This window comes from Enoplosus armatus, chromosome 2, assembly GCF_043641665.1.
Source record: "Enoplosus armatus isolate fEnoArm2 chromosome 2, fEnoArm2.hap1, whole genome shotgun sequence".
NCBI classification, from domain to species: Eukaryota; Metazoa; Chordata; class Actinopteri; order Centrarchiformes; family Enoplosidae; genus Enoplosus; species Enoplosus armatus.
This window is the reverse complement of record NC_092181.1, coordinates 4291652-4307740: the sequence shown is the minus strand read 5'-3', so window position 1 is coordinate 4307740 and position 16089 is coordinate 4291652. Positions and strand designations below refer to the sequence as shown.

The 16089-nt window shown below is 40.8% G+C and overlaps 1 protein-coding gene across 1 annotated transcript; it reads left to right on the top strand.

Moving 5' to 3' along the window:
* The first annotated feature begins 4802 nt into the window (after nt 1-4802).
* Nucleotides 4803-15183, top strand: lrpap1 (low density lipoprotein receptor-related protein associated protein 1). The gene is made up of 8 exons (XM_070924763.1): nt 4803-5029; nt 6128-6272; nt 9169-9299; nt 10545-10665; nt 11940-12095; nt 13131-13213; nt 13764-13940; nt 14665-15183. The coding sequence occupies exons 1-8, from the start codon at nt 4868-4870 to the stop codon at nt 14731-14733; spliced, it is 1044 nt and encodes a 347-aa protein (XP_070780864.1). The 5' UTR covers nt 4803-4867; the 3' UTR covers nt 14734-15183.
* The last annotated feature ends 906 nt before the right edge of the window (nt 15184-16089 follow it).

The following is a 16089-nucleotide window of genomic DNA, read 5'->3' as shown; positions in this document are numbered from 1 at the left end:
GCCAGGTGTACAGAATCTCTATGATAGGGTTATTATGGTCCCTGGTACTCCATCAAATCAGCTGCCTCCAAGGAGGGCTCTGGCCCCTGCTGTCCTGTGCTAATGAAGCAGGGTTGTTAGTCCAGCAACATGTCAAACATGAGCCCTGCTCAAAGAGGATGAGCCCAGTCCAGTACCTGAACATCTGGCATATCATTCGGACTAGACGTGGCTCATATTACAGAGACTAGCTCTTTTTTATTTTGTGAGATTTCCAGGATGTCCTCTTCATCTTTTTCAAAGGCCCAGGTAGGGCTGGTACAGACAGAGACAGATGAAAGTGGCAGAGAATTGAGACAGACTCTGGCTATAAAATTATACAACAAATCTGCAGTGTCATAACAAATTGTATAACAACAGATACTTAATAATTGTAACTGACATAAAGTCCATGTAATGCTCATTTAACTGCCTGATTTGTAGATGTGTACCAAACTCTTTAGTGTGGATTTAACACAAACCGAAGAAGGCATATGGGTTTGTCATTTGTATTTTATACAAATTACATTCATTCAGTGGTGGAAAGTAATTAAGTACATTTAAATTTACTTACTTTTGAGGTACTTGTACTTTACTTCAGTATTTCCATACTTTATACCTTTCAGAGGGAAATATTGTACTTTTTACTCTACTACAATTATCTGACAGCTATAATTACTAGTCACTTTCAAGTTAAGTTCATTCAAATAAGTGTTCAAAGCCCAAGGAAGTAAAATTATCCAAAATTTCACAAAAAAACAAAGATTGGAGAAAAGCCCAAAGAATGAAAACAGATTTGTGTAACAGAACTTTGGTTTTTCTTCTTTCCTGCCTCACAAACCATCTCACGACCCCTCAGATTTATCTTGTGACCGTTTGGAGGGCGCCGGACCCCAAGGTTGGGAACCACTGGACTAAACTACCAAATTGTATATGAAGTAGTTAAAACTAGCTCCACTTGCAGCTACACCATTACAATTCTGCTTATGCATTGATGCATCAGCATTAACAATCTAATAATTCAATGTACAGCACATACTGTAAAAATGTACCAGTCAGTGACTGTGAGTAATATACCAGTCACAGAGGCCATCTTTTGGCAGAATGAGTACTTTTACTTTTGATACTTTAAGTGTATTTGGCTAATAATACCAGATGAAATGTACTTTTACTTCAGTAGGATTTTTATTTTATTTATTTAAATCAATGTTCTTCTTTTCCTTCATCTGCAAAAATAGTTGGTTTATCTGCCATCATTAAATATGCATTCAATTAAAAAAAAAAAACATTTCTCGCTCTACCACCGAGCTACTGCAAAATGTAGACAAACTGCCTTTTAAACAACATGCGCTGAAACCATTCCCAACGCTGTTGAAAGCACCATGAAATAGCAGTTAGAAATGCTGAAAGTTTTATTAGTGAGGAGCTAATTCGAGCCAAGCTAGACTCTAAGTTAATGTGATGTCTGCTCCTGTTGTTCCCTGCAGTTAAATTAGCACAAGTAATAAGATGATCGAAGCCTGTTTATTGCAATCACTTGGTCTTAATGACTGTGTTTGTTTTGATCAGTGATTGAATATGTCCTTTATTTCATTATGGCTCTCCCTCACACCCACAGAACAACACAACCTGCTGATAAAACACCTGCTGTCTCAACCTATTTGTTTCTTTGCTTCTTTTTCCTTCTTGCTCTCTTTCACTTTCTTGTCTCACTGCCCTCACACCCCGCCTCAGTCAATCTCTCTCTTTCCACCTAATGGAAGCCAAAGGGGAGACAAAATGATGCCGTCATCAAATAAGGTTTATGTAACAGTCATGCCACTGTGGGCTGTTTGCTGTGCCACAGCCTCCCATTGGCCCCATGTCTCTCTCTCCCTCTTGACTTTCCACTCCAGAGACTCTCGCTGGCAGACGCATGTTTGTGCAGGCTCACAACCAAACCAGCACCCAGCACTCACTCTCCACCCTATCCCTTTGAGATGTATGACATGACAATTGAATCCCATTAGTTTCATGTACAACTATGTCAAGTCATCCTGGGCAGTGTGAAGATATCTTTAATAAGACCACAGAGAAGCAGCAATGTGTTGCAGAAACAAATCACTTAGATCTTTTTAACGGGGTTTTCACTTAATCATAAGATAACCCGACAGGTGTGGAAGGAAGTATCACACATCTTTATGTCTCAGGTGTTGTTTGTATACAATGAATTCCAATTATTTATCTGTCACCTGATGATGTAGATCAGTGATGCATATTAAAATGTCACCTGAATGATGAGAAAGTGTCTTTTATTAATGAAATTATTCATTTGATTTTTATCACACTTTAAGGCACATATAGCAAAAGGTTTACAGAGGCAAGTCATTTCCCATACATGTATTCATTCATTCATTCGTTTCGACATTGTTCATTCATCATGCTCCTTCATCATGAGCATGAGTCGTTGCTTGTGTGCATGCAGGTGTGTCAGAGGCGGAGACAGCTGGGATAGTTTCGACTGTTTCCTGACAAAATCTCAGAGCCTTCGGTTGGTGTTGACCTTTTGAATTCAAGCCAGCCTGCTTGAGCCAGGACTGTGGCTCTATCAAATGCGCATCTCTGACAGACTCTTCTGCTCGTTAAAGCAAAAAGCTGTTATGTGGAGGTGCAGTAAATAGAGATGAGGGGGGAAAGAGGGGAATTACAGGAGCTGGTAAAAAAGATCAAGAGAGTTTCATACTGTGAGCGGCCCAGTTTGTTTATGGTGCCATGAACACCACCTGTGATATCTAATCAAAGGGCAGCTTCTTCTTTAGGAAGTCAGGGTTGGACTTATAATATGCAAGTTGCATTTTATAGTCATTTGGTAGGCAGCTTGTAGGACTCTAAAAAGGGTAGGACATACCTTTAAAATACTCAAAGTCGGGTGCTCACAAAGTCTTAAAATGTTTAGATATAATGTTAGTAGACAACAGTGGTGGAAGAAGTACTCAAATCTTTAATCAAGTAAAAATGCACTCAAATTTTGACTTAAGTAAAAGTACAAAAGTGTTACAATCAAAATATACTGAAAGTTCCAAAAGTAAGGAGGAGGAAGCATCAATGCAGGAAGCAGCCCGACACCTCATAGTTTGTCTTTGAGCCACTCAACAGAAACTAACTACCACAGGTAAAATAAATATATAGAACTGCAAGGTAGAAAACACTTGGTTATTTAGATTTGGTCTACTGTGTCTCCAATAATATCCAAATGAAAACCCATTCATCAGGTGATTAAATTGACTTCTGCCTTGGAGTGACTGCTGGTTTTCAAACAATGTAATTTACAGTGAAATCATTTCTTAAATAACAGTTGTAATTAGATTCCTTTAGTCAGGTAAATAATGAATAATGATTTTTGTGATTGTTTTTTGTTATAAAACTACTCTCAAAAATTATGTGATTTGTTTTGGTCTTTTGTTGAGCAGATGTGAATTTCTGCATGGCACTCACCCACGAGTCCATTATTCATCCTCTCTCTCTCTCTCACTTCGATTCAATTCAATTCAGTTTCCGTTGAATGAGATTTATTGACATTCAAGTTCTAAAACAATAATGTCAAGGTGGCCGGGGGGGGGGGGGGAATATGATGTCTTTCTGCGTGACTGTCCGTCTGTCTCCCTTTCCCCTCTCGTTCTCCCAGTTTAATATAGCTTAACTGAATTCACTTCAGTTATTGTGGTGCATCGGCATGAATGCTGTATAAACAATTTTTCAAGGCGACCAGTTCAGCAGATCAATAAAAGCTTGCTCTCATTCTGTCTCCTGCTAAAATTCAATTAGCTTGGCTGGCATGAACATGTGATGAATGATATCAATTGTTTGTGTGTGCATGTGTGTGTGTGTGTGTGTGCGCGCACGTGTACTTTCATGGATTATTTTGGATTATCAGTTTTTCAATTATTAAGTGCATTTTCTACATAGTGTGTCTTCACTGTGACTTCTTTAAGTCCAGTTCTGGAGAACTTTCAGAAATCCTTACAACAGCTAGATGGATGGCGCAACCAACAAATATGTAGTTATATGAACACCTTAAATATCATATACATTCATAGTCAATAGAGTTGGAGGCAGGAAATAGTATAAGAATGCTTTATGATTGATGGCTTTTGCTTTCAATGTCATGTGTTCATTAAAATATAAGACACAAAAATATATAAACATAGTTTTCACTTGTCCAGTTGTCCCACTGGACAGCCTTTTTTTTTATCTTAATTGAGCACAAATTAAACAATAATAGAAAAAACAAAAACTATGCAGGCAACAGACTAAAACATAAATTCAATATACTTTTACATCAGAGGCCTCCTTCAATAAAATATTAATATAATATTCACAGAAAGAAAGAAAAAGTGAATTACCACTTTAATGTGTCTGTTGTACTAAACAGACTCCCACCTCCAAAGGAAAACACCAGGAAATCCCTTGTAACTTCTGCTGTGTGACTGACCGCCCATCATAACATAGCAGCGTACATGAGGATGTGGGCAGCATCCAGTCATGTTAACGCGTGGAGGGTTTCTATTTGCTCGCGTGGAGAGTTTTTTGCAGCCTTCGTTGCCAGGTAACCGCGCAGAGTGGCATTTCAGGAATTGTAGTTCAAAAGAATTGGTATCCGCTTTACTAATAGCACAAGGGCGGAGACAAGAAACTACATATCCCAGAGTGCGTGTCTTAAGGAAGTTCCTTCCCATTTTGAGCACATGACTTGGTACTCCAGTGAGCCTCAATAACAGAAACATTTGTATTGTTGTCCAGCCAGATTTTTGCCTCGCTAGCTAGCTTTTCGGCGCTTTTCCGTCGCTGGTTGTGCGTAGTTGTTTTTAAAATGAACCTGCAGTGTTTAGTCGTTGCTCTGTGCTTCGGCGTGGGTGTAATGGCGGGGAAATACTCTCGTGAATTGAACGAGCACAAGCCGAGTGGCAGTGATGGACAGACGGTGGAGTTCAGGATAGCTAAGCTGAACCAGGTGTGGGAGAAGGCTAAAAGGGTACGTATGTGAGACAAACTACTGTAGGTATCTCTACGGTTAGCTAACGTGAAGCTGAAGCAAACAGTTGTCGGTAGCAATGACGTTAGCTTAATGACGTTAGCTGTCAGTCAGTGAAGTGAAGCAAGTACTGTCTTGGTTTAGCTAACGTTACTCAGTACAGTAACTTAAGTTACAGTCCGCATATTCAGTAGCCTAAGTGATACAGCCATACTTGGTTTAATTAGATAAGCAGGATGTGATTTTCAGATGATGATTTACAATCAAGAAGCTGGGGAGTCAAGCTTGCTAAGTTACTGGAGGGTTGTTGGGAAAATGTTTGGATGTGTGTCCATGGGAGAAAAAAGTAATTCTACTCTTTGGAAGTAATCACCTTTTACATCCCTTGAACAAGTTGATTATCCATCCCAGTCCCTCCTGTAGCCCTCAGTTGTCCACAATAGAAGAGTGAAGTACTCTAACTAATGTTGGAATAATTATAACCAAGTGCAAAACAAAGAAGCAAATGAGTTCATCAGAGGGAGCCTTTTGTAGGTTAACACAGTCGCTCTGTCAGACCGGTTTCTCTCTGTGAGAACACACACACAGTGAGGTGCAGACCTGTGTAAGCTGCAGTTCAAGTCCATCAAAATGAATCCAGTTGCACAGATCTTCTCCAGTATGCCATGCATTATTCATCCAGCGTTTTCAGCTAACTTGCCTTCATCAGAGTGGTGTTTCCCTGAAGTTGTTGACCGCTCAGTCAGACCAGTCAGAGCCGATTGTCCATGGTGACCTGCCCTATCTTCAGACCAGTGCAGACTATGATCTTGAGATCTGCCATCCTGGTCAAATGGGAATTAGAATTGGGTTTTAAACTGTGTAGTATGTGTCCAGCTCCACCTAAATAAGGTTTTCCATTTCCATCTATCAGATAACCTATAGGCCAATTAACAATTCTTCCAGACATAATTTGCAGCTGACATACAGTGTGTTTGCTCTGCCACTGTCTCCCTTTGCTGTCTGGTTTTCCTCACTCCCTACCCTTCTCTGTCCTCAAACGTTCTCCCTCCTTCTGTCTAACTAATGTTGTGTTGTCTCTTGTTTTGATTTTGATAGATGCAGTTGTCCCCAGTGCGGCAGGCTGAGCTGCACAGTGACCTGAAGATCCAGGAGAAAGATGAGCTGCAGTGGAAGAAGATGAAGGTGGAGGGGCTGGATGAAAACGGGGAGAAAGAGGCCCAGCTCCGGCGTAACTTCAACGGTGAGACAGTCTGTGCTCGCTGATGCACTCAGCGATAGGTTGAACCATGTCCTCACTTTGTCCTGAATTCACTGCAGAGTCACTCTGCCCTAAATATTCAGTCACCGACCTTGGCAATGCCAGTCTGTGCCGAACTTTTTAGGATTTTGATAATACGATAAATGTTTGCTTGAATTATGTTATGACAGAAATACATCATCATACATCATCAAATGCATCACATTTCAAGCAGCTCCTAAGCTGAAAATTGATATTATTACAGACACTCGATTTCTTTTTATGTGTTTAGCCAACAATCTACAAAACATAATCTAAATCCTGAATATATGATGATCTACCTGGAGTATATAACTCCAGGTGGATATGGCTAAAAGTTGAATAAAGTAAAGTGCTTCAGCCAGCTCTACTTTTTAGGAATCAGAATCTGTGTCTGCAATGAGAAAATGATGCTGAGGTCTCCCTTAAAAGATGCAGGACTTTTTAATAACCTTGTGTCTTGCACATTGTATATAGAGGCTTCAGTCTGTCTGTTGGCAAATGGCACCTTCCTGACAGATTAAAGGTTAAGATGCTGTAGATTCTGTCAAGTGTGAAACTTCTTTAGTGTTGCCATTTAAAGACAGTGGTTTAAAGACAGAGCGTTGAGGTGAGTTTTATTTTCAACCAGGCATACAGTATGTGATCAAAATAAAATAGATATAGGGTATCGCTAATGATAGCGCAAGCACATATTCTTTAGTGTTTATGTACTAAAATGTATGTCATTTCATGGCAAAGGGTGAATAATACTGGTACCTATCAGGATCACATACTAATGCCAAGGAATACATTGTTTTGGATATGTTAGTTTATGTAATAAACTCTGCCTTTTGGCTGTTAGAACAACTAATGTGTACTTTCCACTGAATCTGCCAAGTCCCAGAAGAAATATAATTGCTCATCCCTATCAAGGTTAGACTGTTGCTAACATCTCTTGACAAAATCTCCATTTGAAATGAGGACTTTAGCTGTATCCATACCACATGCTAAAAGCATGCAAAATTCATCATGTGCAGTGTTAGCATATACATTTAGCTTGTGAAAGGTATGAGTATATATGAAACATTGGCAAAGAAATGTTTATGTCATTAGAAGAGTAAAACACCCTATAATTCTTTGTACCTATTGATCCTGTAGAGACCAGTCAGGGCTCATTTTGTAAACATTGTGGTTAATGGGTAATGAAGCAGGATTCACGGCACCAAGCATCGACAACTTCAGCTGTCTGTATATTTTTAGATGATAGAATATGTTTTCAGACCAGTTAAATTTGAATTAGTGTTACTTACACATAGATGTTAATACTAAATCGCATGCACCAATTGTTTGTAGTATTTAGTATATACTTGGAATGTATTGGAAGAATGTATTAGCAGTTCAGACACAGCTACTGTCCCTGCAGTTAGCTCTAAGATGCTAAAGGACGGGCCTGGCATATTTGACAATCAAATGCTTAGTCTAATCTGGCGACACACACACCAGTTTGTTTAGTATTCTGCCAGTGGACGCTTCCCTCCCTGTGGCAGCACGGGTAGCAGTCCACCCGCTCTGGACTCCTCTCCTTCCTCACTCCCCAGTGGTGGAGTGACCTTCCAGCCCCACTCTCTAGCCTAAATATAAATCTTCAAGGAGGACCTCAAGTCACTGTCTCCCCACTGAATCATGTCTTTTTTGGGCTCAAAAAATCATTTCTGTCTCTCTCCTTGATACTGTCAGTTTGATATACTGAGGGACAAATTTAGATACCTTGCTTGTTGTAAATTGGTTGATCTGGGAACAAAGCTTATTTTACTGTTGGCACTTGTTTTTGGTCGAGAGCCTCAGCTGAACCCATAAAATGTATACGAGCCCAACATTACTCCAGAGATTGTCCTCAAGTTCTTACATCCTGTTTATGAGGATTTTAAAGGGTCCATCTGCATGTTGACACTCTCCTAATGAAGTATCAGTAGTTAATAAGTGACACTGATGGGTTACCAACAGGTTAAGAGAGTGCTGAGTCAGCTGCTGCAATAACAGTTTACTAGAGCAGAATAATGAGGGCAGAGCTTCTTCAGAGCCAGGTCCAACTTTGTATCATTGTGAAGCAGTCTGAAAGGTTGAGACAGGACTAAACCAAATAATGTAATGTGCTGCTCAGTACTTTTTGCACATAACTGACAATATTAAACAAGTGAGTCACAGAAATACCAAATGTGGCACTTGGCAACATCATCACACCCTGGAAAACCAGTGTGCCTAAATGTGTGTCCCGTGCAAGGTTTGGATGCATATAAAACCTTTTTTTTTTTTTTATCTAATCTTTTGTCTTCCTTTGTTTTCCTTGTATGTCCAGGCGTCCTGCCAAGTTTTGGGTTGAGTAATGCGTTCTGTTAAGTGAGCGAGTGGCACAGTAAATGAGAATTTTCCTCCTCTCTCACTCTCCTCTTTAAACGAGCAGCACGACAAAGAGCACATGGACATCACCCACTGTGTGCTACTTATGTCAAGAAAAAAGTGATGTTAGTTTGTTTTGATAAGCTCTCGTCAGACTCTACACAGTGTTTCTTGGCCTGCTCGGTTTATTTTCAGCCGCTGATTTATGAGAGATGCTACTGCTGCTCCTTTTAAAATGTGTGGTGACTTAATGGAATTAATGAGTTGCTGTCAAGGGTTGCGGGCCTCTGGGAAATTTGTGATGCGAAAATATATTAGACTCCTTTTAAATTATGAATATATATGTGTCTCAGTCACTTTAGATTGTCTTACGTATCAGACAGCTTCCTCTCATGACAGCCTCAGTTGTTGCTCCTCACAGGCTGTTGTCAGGGTACTCTATCGAAGCTTTAGTAAAAAGTCTGTGTGCCATGTTTTGCAGTGATCCTGGCCAAGTATGGAATGGATGGGAAAAGAGACACTCGACCACTGGAGAGCAACCACCTGAAGGACCATGACACCAAAGAGGGAGACATCTTTGATGATCCCAGGCTGGACAAACTCTGGAACAAGGTGTGTGTGTGTGTGTGTGTGTGTGTGTGTGTGTGTGCGTGTGCGCGTGTGTCAAGGTGTGTGTGTGTAAGATAAATTTTGGAATATATCTTGAAATGGTGCCTTGATTTTATGCCCTCTTTTTTTGTTGTGTCATTGTGGAACTTTTATGGCTCCCTGTTGCTGCTGGTGGATGAAAATCTACCACAGCTATTGCATAAAATAAAGGCACCTCAGATCAGCTAGAAAAGAATTGTAACTCAGTTTCACATAAAAAAAGATCAGGTGCACCAAGTGTTTTATAAGGTTACAAGCTCTTGAGGTTACAGTTACAAGGTTCTCACCCAAGTAGTCTATAAATGCAGCTTTTACCTTGGACACAGTAACCACACTCTTGTGTCTAAAATCCATTCTTTTCAAAGGCGTGTGCTTTGGCAACTTTGTGACAGGAAGTATGCAGCTAGTTAGAGACAGAAAAGAGATATGTTTTACTCTAGCTCTATTAGAATTTCCCAAATTACACAATTTAAGTCTAAAGTTGTGAACATACCAGAGCAGAAAAGTTGTAACAACTTTTTTGTAAGCACAAATTCATTTGCTTATTGCAGTTGAAAACAACTTGACATCTCCCATATGCAATATATAGGCCGTGTATTCTGTGTAAAATGGTGCTATGGTCTTCTTGTGTTCAGATGGTCGACTGAGTTTATAGATGTTCAAATGTCTATATGATAAGGGCATTGCCATATTTCATGCCACCTAAACCTTCTAGTCAAGGAATTGTGAGGAATCAGTGAAGCTATTACAGTGAAGCAAGCAAGCAAACACACACACACACACACACACACACACACACACACACACACACACACATACTCACCACACACTTCCATTTTCTGCTTTTATATTGATATTGTTATTATTGTTGTTGTTAATGTATAAAATTGTGCTGTTAGTCTGCCTTCACTTTTATATAGCCGTATTATTTTCTGTAGTTGTGTTCTCTATAACTGTGAAATTTTAACATTATTTAGGTGGAGGCTTCAAATAAGCCTACTGGGTTTTCTGCCTCTCCCTGCACTGCATATTATTTGTTATATTTGTCTGTTTTTTTTTTAATTGTACAAAAATAAAAAATAAAACTAAACTATTTGGAACACCACCACCAGTCTTCTCCATCCAAAATATACTTGGATATTACTCTCCTGCTGATTTTTAAGAATAACAACAACTCCTCTCTGTCTCCGATGACTGTTCCCCCACCAGGCCAAGAGCTCAGGGAAGTTCTCCAACGAGGAGTTGCTGAGCCTGAAGAGGGAGTTCCAGCATCACAAGGACAAGATCCACGAGTACAACATCCTCATGGATACCATCAGCAGGACCGAGGGTGAGCTACGTGAATCACTCCCTTTGCTCTGCTGCCAAGCACACCACCTCTGCTTAGTTTTATTGGTATTTTCTGAGGTCAAGTTTATGAGCCTTTAAGCACCACTATATGTTTTTATATACAGGCATAATTATGGTTGTGATCCCAGGTTTGCTCCATGGCCCATACCAGAATAACTCCCAAGTTTAAAATGTATATATTTAAATACAACTTGGAGAATTTTACTGAGACATAAGGCCAGGTTTATAGTTTCTAGCTGTCAGGGCAGCTTCCAAAGTAAACAAATGAAAAGAAATACACCTTCTCACCCTCTTTCACCCAATTCTGCTGTTGCTCAGGTCAGTCATCCAAAAATCAGTACCAGGTCTGTTTGTTCAGTCTTGTGGTCATATACGTAGGTGGAAGGTATCAGACTGCACATGTTGCCACCCACCACTCTGTGCTCTATCAGTGCTTGTCACATCACATTAAGCTGTGAGTTTTAAGCCGAGCTGACGGGCCCCACTGAGTTTCAGATAGACGCGGGGAGGGCAGGCACGTCTCCTTCAGACGCGACTGACACTTTGCAGCTGTTTCGTTCCAGAACTTTTCCCGTTAGCGCTCAACAGCGCTGCGTTTCTGCCCAACAAGCTGGGGGTGTTTTTCTGCTTGTCTGATGCGTTTAAATGTTGAGCCAATCACATGTTGCCTCGAGGGGAGTCCCCGTGCACCTCCATAACACCACCACCTTCATCCACGCATGCTTTTACTGCCTGTCTCGGTTCCCCACTCTTCATTGTGTCTCAGTTTTGCCTATTTTTCTTTTCATCCAAATGTCAGCCATTATCATTGAGTCAGTGTGGCGCTGTCCAGTTGGCCTTTGTCCGCTTTTTACAAAAAGCCACCTTTTTTCTTGGGTGAGACAGGAAGATATTTCATAACCACACTGTCACATTAACCGGGAAGATTAAGCTCATAGGTTACTCACGGTTCTGAAGAAAAGGCCAGTCCTGGGAACTGGTGTAACGTTTTTACAGGTTATTTTATAGCTACTACTAAACTTTCCTTATTAAAAAACTGCTTTTCTTTGTCTCTTTTATTGCTTCTTTTTTCTTTACTTTTTCTTTTTCTTTCTTTCTCCCTATTCTTCTTGGTTTCTTGTTTCCTCTCTCCTTCATTTCCTCCACTCTCCTCCTCTGCCCTCGCTCCCATCTAAAACCACACCCTCAACCCCGTCGGCGCTTGACTCCTAACCTGCCCCGTCACCCCCTCCCTCCGTCTGTTCTCCTCAACAGAAATACACAAGAATGTGATCTCTCCCCTGGACGGCGACGCCAAAGAACACGTGCTGCACCAGAAGCACACAGACCTGAAGCATAAAATGAGAGACCTCAATCAGGGCTTCGAGCGCCTCCGTAAGCTCAGCCACGAGGGCTTCACCGAAGACAGCGGTGAGAGAGAAAGAAAACACCCACACACACACACACGCACAGCTTGTCTCTTCCTGCATCTCAGTCTCACTCCGTATTTATCCCATCAGCTTAATCACTGGGATTTGCAATCATAATAACACACTCACTCTGCCATATCACATTTGGTGAGTGTTAATATGCTAACGGCTTAACTAAAGTGTTTTACGCTTTTAGCTTCAAATTTAATATGGCTCTAAAATGGAAAGGATGTGAAAAAGAAGTATTTGAAAGAGGTTATTTAAAGAAGCTGCCTCCATCCAGTAACATAAACCAGCGTGTCCTTGTGCTATTTAACTCTGAGAAAAACATTCATTATCTCTCGTGATTGAATTTTCCTATTCAGTCTTTTACCTCTTGTTTTCTGCTGCTCTTGGTTGAGTGTGCTGCAGAGTTTGTGTGGGGTCTCAGTTGTGCAGGTTCAGTGGGGAGTGTAGATGAAGGTGAGGTTCCTGTTCCTGATTCATAACGGCTCGTTTCCTCCCTCTCTCCTAATTCCCCTCCAGGTTGTTTCTCTCTCAACCACTTGTTCTCAGCCTCCCCTCACTCCCTCCTGCCTCTTCTTGCACAAAACCGTCTTAATCTCCTCATCCCTGCTTTCTTCGTCTGGTTTTGTTATGCGTGCAGTTTTGTAGTACTTGTGGAGCTGTGGAGCAAAGAGAAATCTGTGACAGCAGCTCAAGCTGAGATGTGAATGCAAGCAGTTTTCTTCTCTTTCATATTGTGTGTGTGTGTGTGTGTGTGTGTGTGTGTGTGTGTGTGTGTGTGTGTGTGTGTGTGTGTGTGTGTGTGTGTGTGTGTGTGTGTGTGTGTGTGTGTGTGTGTGTGTGTGTGTGTGTGTGTGTGTGTGTGTATACACCAAATGATTGAGTAACTAGGGTAGCTCTTGTTGTGATTGTATCTTGTAAAACATCTGCTGTGACTGCTCCTCTTCAACGCTTCCTCCCTCTTGTATTGGTGAGGCTCCTTGGCCTGTTTATCTCTTCATCTTTCTCTCTGTGGGTTCTTCATGTGTAGAGTTTCGGGAGCCCCGTGTGATTGAATTGTGGGAGGCAGCCAAGAGAGCCAACCTCAGCGACGATGAGCTGGACTCTCTCAAGGTAGCTCTTACATCACTTGTGACAGTATTTTGGACACTTTCACCCATTTGTTTCTAGATATCACTTTTTGCTGTAGTGCTACAGTCTAACTCTAAGAATACAACCCTTAAAAACTTTTTAATCAAGTGCTCTTTTGGTAACAGGTGTATTAACTTTTGTAATGTACTTGGCAGCTAAGCACCACTTGTGTATGGTAAGCCGTAAAGCCTAGAGTGCACATTATTATGATCACATTTTATGCATTACACATTTGTAATGCACAAGTATACCACTCTCCTATCTCTCGTTGTGCTCCTTTCACCTTTTGTCCCACGAGAAGAGAATCTCAGTGAACAACTCAATATCAATTTGAATTTTTTAAAAAGATATCTGGCTTCAAGATCAGATGTATCACAGGGAAACATGCAGCTAGAGTTTTATCTGTGACATTTCCTCTCAAGTCACTACTTGAGATGCATATCAGCTCCCCTGTGCAGCTGTGCATGTAATTGAAGGTGAACTGAACTTACACCCCTCTGTGTTCGCTGCCCTCATTTCCTTGCTCACTTAGGAGGAGCTGCGTCACTTTGAGACCAAGGTGGAGAAGCACAGCCATTACCAGGAGCAGCTGGAGCTCTCCCACCAGAAGCTGCGACATGTGGAGACTTCAGGAGACAAAGAGCACATCAAGAGGAACCAGGACAAGTACAACACACTCGCTGAGAAGACCAGGGAGATGGGCTACAAGGTAAGGAGGGACAAAAAGGTTGTCTGGCAGCTCTTGCTTACATTCTGCCATTGCACACCACTAAGCTAGTGTCCAATGGCTGACCGCTCGCCTGCTGTAGAAACTAATGATGTTGCAAAATGGGCAAGTAGTAGAACATTGCTATAGTGCTGAGAAAATGTAGTTACACAGAAATAGGGGACAAAGGTTAACAACACCCGACATTGCTCTGTATCTCTGGAGTTGATAATAAACAAAAGGCTGTGGGAAACTGTTCAGGAGCTCCAAAAGGACCTCATACAAGGAAAATGTGTGGTTATCCTGTTAGAAATACTCTATGTTGACATTTCCTCATATCATTGTCATCATCTGAAAAGAAAAACATGCTTACGACAACCAAAGGTGTTTAAAAAAGAACTAGGATAATATCAAGCTTGCATGTTAATTAGAGATACATTCTTAATCATAATTTGTATTGTAGCCAATGGGAAGTTCATAATTTGTTTGCTTTGCTTGAATTTCACACATGGTCATCTTAGGCAATGGTGCAGCTGCAAATTATTATTTGGCATACCAGCTAAAGTTTCAAAGTACATTCTGACTGAAAATGTGTCCGATCTTTTAATTTATGGGATGGAGCTTATTGTTTATCTTCAAATGTAGCATCCATCATTATCGTTATGCCATGAAAGAATCACAAGGTATTAACATGTATTGTCTTTGAATTTTCATTGTCTGATTTCAGATGAAGAAACATATGCAGGACTTGTCCAACAAGATCTCTCGTCAGGGACTCGAGCACAATGAGCTCTGAGGGATCTGGCATCATGGTCATCACGTCAGTGAAGGTTGAATGAACTGAAATGATTCCTTCTACAACCACACACAACGTACGCTACGCTCCCACATTCAAAATGAGTGCTTTCTACTTTTCTAGTGCTCTTAGTTGTTGATTTGTTTAGAAATGGCTGAATTAATGAATTGCTTGTACTATAATATACACATGAGAGATTTCTTACGAATCAGCTGCACTTGATAACTAAGTGGTCAGATTATCAGTTACGGTACAGATACAATAAAGATGGGATAGTTTACACACTAGTTTTTGTGCAAATAATGGCAGTCAGGTGTAGAAGAAATGTCTGGCTGAAAACGTGGCAGTACTCCAAGAAAGCCCAATTTTGTGGGGGTGGTAGGTGAGGGATGGACAGCAGCAGTTGAATGACTCTTAACTAGATGATGTAGTTCAGTTGCTGAGGGATGGTTCGGGTCCTGGGGAACAGCCAGACCGTTCTGAGTACTCCATCCTGTAGGAATATTGGCACATTGGTGGCAAGACAATTTGTCCACACCCGTCTGTCGTTAGCTGTAATAAATGCTGCATCAGACAGGCTGTTACTACTGTAGTAACTCATGCTGTGGTCTGCTGAAATATTGTAATGTTACTGCTACTGTCTAATCACTATAAAATGAAGAATGCTTTGCAGATTCAGGTAAGAAGCACTGAAACCTGGAAACCTGAAATTGTAACAGCAATCTTTAATATTCAGTGTTGCCAACAACATACAAACAGTAATATTTTAAAAATATAGTTTAATATCATTCATAATGTCTTGGCATAAATAAAAGCAGCAACTATTTACAAGTCCTGTGGAGGAAAGCAGTCCCTGTAGTGACATTAACAGGCTATTCTCGGTAAAATGTTTTTCAAACTCATCGCCATGTTGTCTCCTCCTCAGGCACACCGGTGGGGATGCGCCACCATAAAAAGAAATTAGCGTCAAATATTGAACAATTTGTCCTGATGATATCAAGAGGGAGGTGAGAAATTGGAACACACACTGTGCTTTTCCATTCATCAATTCCTGCCCTCTCGTAGAGCAGAAGCAGAGACATTGATTACTGTGATGAATAATGTTACTGGCTGGCTGATTACTCAGTCATGTCTTGCTCGGGCCACATGGGTCTGGATTAATGTAACTCACACCTGAGATATAACTCTAAGCTGCTTATTTCAATCAAATGCTTTCGAGCTCTGATGTGGAATGATAGCCGAGCAAGCTGGGACTCTTGACAGTCAATTGTAAGGTGTCAGTGCAGTGAAGGGGGCTTGATCACATTGTGTGATCATATTCTGCTTCAACCGTGTGATAAATCATTTGAATTTAAA

Coding starts and splice junctions, on each gene's coding strand:
- lrpap1 (XM_070924763.1), top strand. CDS start 4,868: ATGAACCTGCAGTGTTTAGTCGTTGCTCTGTGCTTCGGCGTGGGTGTA. Junction 6,273..9,168: donor GCTCCGGCGTAACTTCAACG/GTGAGACAGTCT, acceptor CATGTTTTGCAG/TGATCCTGGCCAAGTATGGA. Junction 10,666..11,939: donor TACCATCAGCAGGACCGAGG/GTGAGCTACGTG, acceptor TCTCCTCAACAG/AAATACACAAGAATGTGATC.